The 9,302-nt window shown below is 37.1% G+C and overlaps 1 protein-coding gene and 1 pseudogene across 5 annotated transcripts; one reads left to right on the top strand and one right to left on the bottom strand.

Moving 5' to 3' along the window:
• LOC106312567 overlaps window positions 1-4,461 on the top strand; it is a 5,892-nt pseudogene extending 1,431 nt beyond the window's left edge.
• An 804-nt stretch (window positions 4,462-5,265) lies between these two features.
• Window positions 5,266-9,295, bottom strand: LOC106312566 (serine/threonine-protein kinase tricorner-like). Of its 5 annotated transcripts, none has more exons than XM_013750128.1 (14): window positions 9,135-9,295; window positions 8,738-8,887; window positions 8,003-8,248; window positions 7,746-7,920; window positions 7,589-7,672; window positions 7,046-7,504; window positions 6,874-6,953; window positions 6,690-6,774; window positions 6,441-6,572; window positions 6,200-6,313; window positions 6,025-6,072; window positions 5,864-5,948; window positions 5,727-5,783; window positions 5,266-5,630 (listed from the first exon to the last, which is right to left on the bottom strand). In XM_013750128.1, the coding sequence occupies exons 3-14, from the start codon at window positions 8,218-8,220 to the stop codon at window positions 5,482-5,484; spliced, it is 1,686 nt and encodes a 561-aa protein (XP_013605582.1). In that variant the 5' UTR covers window positions 8,221-8,248; window positions 8,738-8,887; window positions 9,135-9,295; the 3' UTR covers window positions 5,266-5,481. The 5 variants fall into 5 exon arrangements, with proteins under 5 accessions (XP_013605582.1, XP_013605584.1, XP_013605583.1 ...); XM_013750130.1 differs by having other exon boundaries at window positions 8,003-8,205; XM_013750129.1 differs by having other exon boundaries at window positions 8,003-8,193.
• Between the last annotated feature and the right edge of the window lie 7 nt (window positions 9,296-9,302).

The following is a 9,302-nucleotide window of genomic DNA, read 5'->3' as shown; positions in this document are numbered from 1 at the left end:
GTCCATATTAAAATCCAAAGTGCATTCACACGTCTTGCAATCACAGTTTTATTGGTGAGAGTTGACATTCGGTTTGTGATTCGTCCAGTTCGGTTATTAAGTTTTTAGATGTTTAGTTTTGAGAATTTTACCCGTTTATAATCAAAAAGAAAACGTTTCTGGACTTCTAGCTCAGTTCGATAAGAGATAGCTTTGTTCGGTCTTTCTCATGAGACGAGATCTCGCGTAGCATGAGTATTTGTGCTGATTCTCTAGCAAAAAAAGACTAGAGGCAGAAAAGTATTTTTTTCCATGTAAACTAGGAGTTGATTGGCAAGGGCTGTAATTGCTCTAGAAAGCACTATTTCTTTCTAAAGTCATTTTTGAAAAGCAATCTTTTGTTTGGATAAAAAAAGCAATCATATTTTAGATTTGAAAAATGAATCTACATCAAAAAAGATTAAAGAGGAAATATGTTAGCTTTGAAAATCAATTTTCTACGGCTCTTATTTAGTCCTTTTAATTGTCTTTGAAAATAAATCTGCATGAAAAACATAAAACTACAATCCTTGTCAATGGGGTATAATTGTTATTCAAAATGATTCTTACATCGACCAAAATTTGGTTTTAAGTTTTTAGTGGACAATTGACAAAAAGAAAAGTTCAGGTGGACAAAATAAATTTGGTTAGGATTTGGTAAAAAAATAATCTAATTTGTATATAAATTTTTTTTTTTGCTAAATTGTAAATATCATAAAAATGAAGAGAAGATTTTACAAGAAGATCTTTGATTAGGTTGAACCTGAGAGGTAAAAAATGTTACAAATGAAGTTGTAAGCAAATTTTAGTTTGGTTTTTAATTGATATTTGTAAGCAAATCGACCCCATAGTCAATATGAATATTTTGTGTGTGATATTGTACGTATAGATTGTCTGGAGGGTATAGATGCGCAAAAACTCACGGGCTTGGCCGTTTACAAGGACGGGAAAGAAGGGGTTTTACCTTTTCCTGTGGAAAACAACACCTTTCCTTATGAACCATCTGCTCGATCTTTTCACAATGGCCGATTGGTCCAACGACTGCGCCAAAGGGCTTCTTCTCTTCCTAAGTACTAATTATCTCTCACATCCTCGTTTATTAATTATAGTTCTACAGTATAGTGGTATGACACTTTAATTGAGACTTGGTATATATACTTGGAGATATCGATTAGTCAAAATGAAAATACTCTACTATGTATTTTGTTCGTCACTTGCTATGGTTAACTAACGAGCTTTTTCTAGATTGATCTGATAAGAGGTATTGGGATGAGTTGAAATTAACACTACAAGCAAAAACTGATACTTCTCATATAGGATAAATTAACTACAAAAGATGTAGGATAATCCAGTTATAGCGATTTAGTTAATTTTTACTTTTATACAATAGTACCGTGAGATCTCTTTATAAGAATAGATATTCGAACCCTATTATGACAGTAAGTTAGAATATAATTTGGCTTTTCAATATAATATAATTTGGCTTTTTAATGGATATTTATCATTTCACTTATTTTCGACTAATTTGGAGATTGAATCCATTATATAACCTTAACGTAATTCACTGACATTATACACTACTGGCCATTTAGTGAGCACATGGAAGAAGGAACTGTGAAGTCTTTAATAGAAGAAAAGGGAGTGATCAAAGGTGTGATATACAAGAACACTGCTGCATGCCAAGAAACAACGGCTTTTGCACCTCTCACCGTAGTCTGTGACGGATGCTATTCAAACCTTCGTAGGTCTCTCGTTGATAGTATTGTGAGTATTTATATACTTCTCTAAAGTAGATTTAAGTCTTCGCCGTTAGAGATATACTCATCTTTAGTTTCTAAATTTGAGAAGTATGATCATATATCTGTATATATATAGGAGGAAGTGCACACGTACATGGTGGGTTACATCGCGAGGAATAGTCAACTGTATGATCCAAAAAGTCTACATCTAATTCTTTCTAGACCTATGGTCTGCATTATGTATCAAATAAGCAGCGATGAGGTTCGTTGTATTGCCGAAATTCCCGCCGATAGTGTTCCTTCCATTGCAAACGGTGAAATGTCTACATTCCTTAAGGAAAGTATGGCTCCTCAGGTACGCATCAAGTTTATTAGATTCTCAATAGGTGATCAAGTTTGAGAGAATTGAAATAACTAAGTTAGTGTTACTAGTACTTACAGATGAGAGATATGTATTTTTTTTTTTTTGAAACACAAACATTCATTACTCATTCAGAGAGTTAGGTAACATTTAAAGCATACAATACTTGTTCATCAGCTAGACAATTCTTAGCCAACATATCAGCTTCCCTATTTTTCTCTCTAGAAATCCATCGAAAAGCAACAGAATCAAAAGCAAGAATTAGTTCATTGATATCCGCCACGATACCGTAGATTTCCATGCTCATAACATTCGTCTGCAACGCCTTGATCAGAAGAGATGAATCAGATTCACAACAAATTCTTCGTAGCTCCATATCCTTGCATTTATGCAGAGCGGCTCGCAAGGCCAGACTTTCAGCAACTAGGGGAGATCCGACGAATTCTGCATATAGTGCGAACTTGCAGGACCGGTTTTCCGTAGTTATTGTCCAACCCAGGCCTGCAAGCAAAAGACTTTCATTCCACGCAGCGTCAGTACGAATCAGGACACCACTAGGCGCTACAGCCACCAGAGTGCTCTGTTTTTTCTTCACAAATCATTCTTGAGTTTGGCTAAGATTCCATTCTCTGGCTGCAGCTAAGGCCCGAGTTGCTGTTTCCTCCGGTGTGATGTACTTGTTGTTGAAACACACATTGTTCCTTGCTAACCAGATATGCCAAAAGATCCATGGGGTAAGTTGCTGAGAGGTCAGTCCCACTGGCGGTAGTACCACTTCATTGCGCAACCTCATCCAACCCTCCCTTAAATCTAATAATCCGCTTGCCTCAATGCTCCTTCCGTACGGTAAGATTTTCCAGACTTGTTGCGCAAAGGAGCAGTGCAAGAGAAGATGAGTACTAGATTCAGGGAGGCCACACCTTTTACATCTGTGATCTACCGGTATGTTCCTTGCTACCAGGTTAGTCCCTACCGGTAACGTGTTTTTAAAAACTTTCCACAGAAACATCTTGACTTTCGGTGCTGTTGGGAGCTTCCAAACCTGTTTATTCCAATCAAACTGGTTATTCAGTTCCTGATGTAAGTCCTCTGGGAGTTGTGTTCTGCATTGCAGAGCAGCATAGTATCCAGATTTCGTTGAGAATTCCCCTGTGTCTGTGCCTAACCAAATTTGTATATAAGCACATTTTATCATTTGAAAACTGTCCATGCAAAATATATGCATTCATCATCTTTTTAGTTGAGCTGTTGAAATAACCATGTGAATAGTGAAAATTTAAAGTGTGAATTATAGACAGTAATTTTCATTATAATTTCAGATACCTATACAGCTCCGTGAAATATTCATAAAAGGGATCAATGATGGAGCAAGCATGAAAGTGGTGCCAACCAAGAGCATGTCTGCTACGTTGAGTGAGAAGAAAGGAGTGATTGTGTTAGGAGATGCATTCAACATGCGACATCCATTAATCGCTTCTGGTATGATGGTTGTATAGTCCGACGTTCTTATTTTACGCCATCTTCTAAAGCCACTGGAGAACCTTGCCAATGTTACCCAAGTCTCTCAAGTCATCAAAAACTTTAATGATATTCGAAAGGTTAGTACGTACACGTCACACACCAATCCCTTATGCTTAAAGAGCCTAAACATTTTTCTAAATAAATAAAAAAAACTTCGATATTGTTTGGTGAAGCCAATGTCAGCGACAGTTAACACATTAGGGGATGCATTTTCTCAAGTGCTGGTTGCATCAAAGGACGAAGCAAAAGAGGCGATGCGACAAGGCTGCTATGATTACCTCTGTAGTGGGGGCTTCCGCACGTCGGGATTGATGGCACTTCTCGGTGGTATGAACCCTCAGCCACTTTCTCTCGTCCTCCATATCTTCGGCATCACTTTTACCTCCATTGGGAATTTGCTCTCTCCCTTTCCCACTCCTCTACACATTTGGCACAGCCTCAGGCTTTTTGTGGTAAATCACAGCTCAACCTAATCATCTCTCTTTCTATTGTATTGTTTAGACACATCACACATGTGTTTCTATAACTATATGCTTATATATGTCAAATGCTAGTCAACGATGAAGATGTTGGGTCACCATATCAAGGTTGAAGGGGCGAGGCAAATGATATATCCAGAAAGCACACCCATGTATCACAGACGCTATATGGCTGCAACCGCTCTCCAACTAAACGATGATGTTTCGTATTAATCCAGTTGAATTGGTACTTTGGAGGCTAGAAAGGTAGAAAGACGAGCATCATTCACTTGCGAGGTTATTGAGTGATGGACGAATAATCTACTGTTTAGCTTTTCTCTAATATAATTGTGTTGCAACATGCTTGTTGAATATGTACGATAGAACATTTAGTCTTAGAACCGCAAAAAATGTTACGTAGTAATAAACGGGTTCCCTTATATGAATTTAGTGGTATCATAGTTTGATGCATTTTTCTACGATGGAAAAACATTTCCGTTCTTTAAATAGTAAAAAATAATATAACCAAAAACTTAATCCGAGCGGATTTTATATCCTTATTAGAGCATCTCCGGTGTACACTTCTATATTTTTCTCTAAAATAGAAATCTCTATTATAAAAGTGAAAATGCTTCAATGTATGCATCTATAATAGAGTTCTTCTATTTTAGAGGAAAATATAGAGGAAAATTACTTTTTGCCTCTATAGTTAGAGGTGAAAATAACATATCTCTATATTTTCCTCTATAAATAGAAGAACTCTATTACAGAGACATACATTGGATCATTTTCACCTCTATAATAGAATTTTTTTATTTTAGAAGAAAATATAGAAATAGAAATAGAAATAGGGGTGGGTTGGAGATGGTCTAAAATTTGAAAACCAAACCAATATCCAATAAAACCTATTTGGATCATTTTGACTCTTAAAACTATTTTTGTGATAAAAAAAACTTTTTTATGCTATCCAATGGAATTTTTCTTTAATCTTCTTCATTCTTCTCAACAAATCTATAAATATCACTCCCATTTGCATTCGCGCTATGACATAAATTCGAAATTACTATGAACCTATTAACAAAAAGAAACGAGTCAAAAACTATGTAATAATTCTAATCCACAAGTCATGATTCCACCTATTGATCAAGAATAATATACAGTGTATATATATAAACAAAAGCATTTCGTAGTTTTATACACCTTCCGCACCAACTTGACTTTTGAGAAAAAAAAAACTACAATTATGTAAAATGAATTAAAAATATTTGCATGCCAATAAATGAGACTTGGTTCGTCTTGGAGATAGCAGGAGTGATCGTCGGTTCGTAAGATTGAGGACACAACCCAAATCGAAACAATACAAATTAAACATTGTTTGCTATTTTTAGCAAGCTTCATGCTTTGACCTGACGTCGTGTTCTGGTGGTAGAAGTTTCAGAAAGCTTCCCTTAGCCACTGGCGGAGTAGGAGTAGGAGGGGGTCGATCACTAGCCGATCTCGTTGTTGTTTCCGGTGAATCCGATGATCCACTATCTATGGAACGGTTTTAAAATACATAAAAATTAGTAAAACATGATCAAAGGTTTTTGAGCTTTCAAGAGGCAAAAAAAAAAACAAAATGGTGTGTACCGAAGAGTGATTTGACCATTGGTGGTCGCTTCGACTTGTTCTTCTTCTTTAACTCCGCTACAAAATTGCAAGAAAGCATGCATTAGAAGTAACATTCAAACTTAATAGACAAAGAGACAGTGATCAAGTGTGGGTATCCATTCCAGGAACTTGGTAATCATTAACGATCTCGAAGTTCTTGTAAGTGTACCCAACAAAGTTTACGTCCTTTGACGACAGCATCTGCAGAAATAAAACAGGAATTGAGTAAACATAAAATGAAGGTAATGTTGAGTCTTTTGCAGGGAGTAGCATTTGCCTTCCTCCATGGGCCAGACTTGGATGATGTCTGAGTTTGTGACTCGGACTGCATAAATTACCAAATAACACACAAAGAAATATTAATCATCAAATACAAAATTAATGAGATTTAACTCAAAAAATCTTTTAGGCTTCCATCAAACACAAAGGATAATGAAAGATTTAGTTACTACCTCGTCAAACTTCTCAAAATTCTGAGTGTCTAAATCGTCATTGACCTCAGGAACAAACGCTGCATCCATATCGAATATTGAATCCCAATCAACAGTTTCAAACCATGGATGAGCCTGCAAATGCAAATGATGCATTACAGATGGAACTCTTTACATATCCATACTCAAAGCTGATAAAACTTTTACATATTTGTAAAAAAAGGGGGAACTTTTTAAAGAAAAACAGTTTAATTAAGGACACCTTTATTTCATCAGCACCTTTGGAACCAAGCCTACGTCTGACACTGCACAAAAGGCTGTTGATAAGATCTTTTGCTTCCCTTGACAATACTGCTTCCCCTGGAAACTTCAAATGACTTTTCCAGTTTACTATCTGCAAACCAAACCAAGAGTTTGATGTCCAGTGTAAGTGGTATAGGTAAACTTCACATTCTTTGTCTTGTTTTATTTTGGTTTTATTTTTTTTTCAATGAGAGCATAAATAATTTACCTTTCTACAGGTTGACATAGCATCATCTGAATAAAAAGGAGGATATCCTACAAGCATTTCGTACATGATAGCTCCAAGGGACCACCTACAGAGCATTTTTCTATTCAGCAACTAAACTGCACTATCTTCATAATCTGGTGATAAAAAAAAGAAAAGAAAAAAAGAGAGCCTCAATTGCATGTACCAGTCACACTCCATTCCATAGCCTTTCTTCAGTAGAACTTCTGGAGCTATGTAATCTGGTGTCCCAACTGTTGAATAAGCCTGTTGTTTCATTTGTAAATCAAACACACACACATACAGAGAGAGAGAGAGAGAGAGAGAGAAATGTTCAATTCAAAATCTTAAAGTCTTACTAGCGTCCTCTTCCTGTTCCTATGCCAATGTTCGAGCTGTTCCTGCTGAGTGCGTTTTGGAGCAGCTGATCCATCCTCTTGCTCCGTGGATCCACTAGAATTGTTCAAAAACTCGTTTTCTCCAATGACGCTGCAGTCCAAAGGTTTACACAATCCGAAATCCGACAGTCTCAGGTGCCCATATCTGTCGAGCAGCAAGTTGTCCGGCTTGATATCCCTGTGGATGTAATTGTGCATGTGGATGGACTCGATGGCGAGAACTGTCTCAGCGACATAGAACTTGGCCTCATCTTCTGTCAGAGTATCTTTGCGCATCAGGAGAGTCATCATATCACCGCCAGGAAGATACTCCATCACAAGGTAAAGATGGTCATCATCTTGAAACGAACAGTAGAGCTTCACTATGTAGTTACTGTCCACTTCCGCAAGTAAGTTCCTCTCTGATCTCACATGCTCAACCTTTGAAGAAGAAAATGAAATAGTTAGGAATGATTGGTTCACCACATTCAAGTTATGATATTAGGTAAGGTAGTCACATATCACCTGGCCTCTGCGAAGCATCTCAGCCTTCTTGAGCTTTTTCATTGCATAGACCTGACCTGTAGTCTTTTCTCTACAAACTCTAACCTACAAGAAACAACAAGAAGAAGTTAATGCACATTTGCAAGTAGGCGGATCAAGGGTGTGAAGAAAAGATTACCTCTCCAAAAGCACCTTTACCAATCATGGTAAGCAAATCAAAATCAGCAACGCCTAGCTTGTGGCGTTGAAGGCGCATGTACTCTGTCTCCTTCTTCTCCAGAAACTTGAGAAGATTGTTTTGATCTTCTTCAGACACATCTGCATCTGCCAGCTTCTGCTCTAGCAAGCTTCTCCTGTTTTAATATCAAATAACCAAATAAATCACGCAATGGCAAAAAAAAAGAAAAGAAGGATGTCTACATTCTTGGTACAAACCTTTCTTTCCTCTCTTGCAGAATCTTCATCTGCTCTTTGTAATGATTCTCAATGTACTGTTTAGCAGCTGCAACTTTCTGTTTAGTAGTGTTTGAGACAGCTTCTTCATCAGTTTGTACGTTTGGCTGCTCATCGGCAGAGCCATTACTACCACCACCTTTATATCTGGACCCTCCACGCATCTGCCGCTTCTGAAACCAACCCTTTGTAGAATCCATATTAATACTCTCTCTCTCTCTTTCTTGACTACACACACAAATTATAAGCTTGGGATTGAAAAAACAACGTTTTGTGCATAAACCAGTGATTTCAAAATCATCGCCTAAAGAAACTAGAAATGGGAGAGGATCATAAAACACCTAAGAATATCAAATCTTTTAACATTAAACGTGAGAGATCCAAACCTAGGCAGGAAGAGAGAGGGAGAGAGGAACAGAATGAGCGAGAATCTCGCTGAAGCCCATGAAATTTTCATGGTAGCGTCATTTTCTCTGATTCTTTCATGCAGACTTCTTCCCTTTCTTTCTTTAATAATTAATGATGGATTTATGATTCTTTCAACATGATTGTATATCTTAATTAATGAAAACATAACAAACCAATCCAAACATTGTATATGTTTTGAGATTTTAGTTAAGAAAAAATAGGAATGTTTGTTACGAGTTGATTGCCAGATGGCACAAGTGTCTCTCTTTCACCTGAGAAACCAAACTTTAAAAGTTTTGCAATGCTTACATTGTGATTAGTAATGCAATGAAAATACACTCTGTTCTGGTGCTGCTGGCACTTGTCTGGTCTTAAAAGCAGCTATTGTAGATTCTGAGTGGGGAAGGAAGGCAATCTGAGCACAGCTTCTTCAGTCTCCATTGGGTCCGATCGCACAATCTAAGCCCAAACACACAAAAGTGTACATTGAATTATATAATCAGTATATTCCTTAGAAAAAATTACATGTACACATTTTTTAATTGGGACCAACATAGAGTTGCATTTTTCAAATGAATCAGTTTAACGTTTTCACATTCCATACTAAATATAAGAAGCTTGACATACTTGAAACGAACAATCTAACAACATTCAGTTTGATCCTATTACTTCATTTCTAGCTCAATGAGAGAACGAGATATTGTACCGGATCCTGGAGAACAGGCTTGGTGTCATCTACGGCAACTCCGAACGGAGGTTTCTCGGATTTGACTTCTGATTTAAGAAATCTCGAGGCGTTCGCCGGTGTCTCTGAAGCTTTCCCCATCGTTTCCTCGTCTCTTTTTTCGCCGGAGGAGGAAGTATCTTAAATCAC

The sequence above is a fragment of the Brassica oleracea genome, chromosome C8 (genome assembly GCF_000695525.1).
Source record: "Brassica oleracea var. oleracea cultivar TO1000 chromosome C8, BOL, whole genome shotgun sequence".
Classification (NCBI taxonomy): Eukaryota; Viridiplantae; Streptophyta; class Magnoliopsida; order Brassicales; family Brassicaceae; genus Brassica; species Brassica oleracea.
Note: the sequence above shows the minus strand (reverse complement) of the source record. Positions and strands in the feature narration are given on the sequence as shown.

Coding starts and splice junctions, on each gene's coding strand:
- LOC106312566 (XM_013750128.1), bottom strand. CDS start 8,220: ATGGATTCTACAAAGGGTTGGTTTCAGAAGCGGCAGATGCGTGGAGGG. Junction 7,673..7,745: donor GTAAAGGTGCTTTTGGAGAG/GTAATCTTTTCT, acceptor TGTTTCTTGTAG/GTTAGAGTTTGTAGAGAAAA. Junction 7,505..7,588: donor AGATGCTTCGCAGAGGCCAG/GTGATATGTGAC, acceptor TCTTCTTCAAAG/GTTGAGCATGTGAGATCAGA.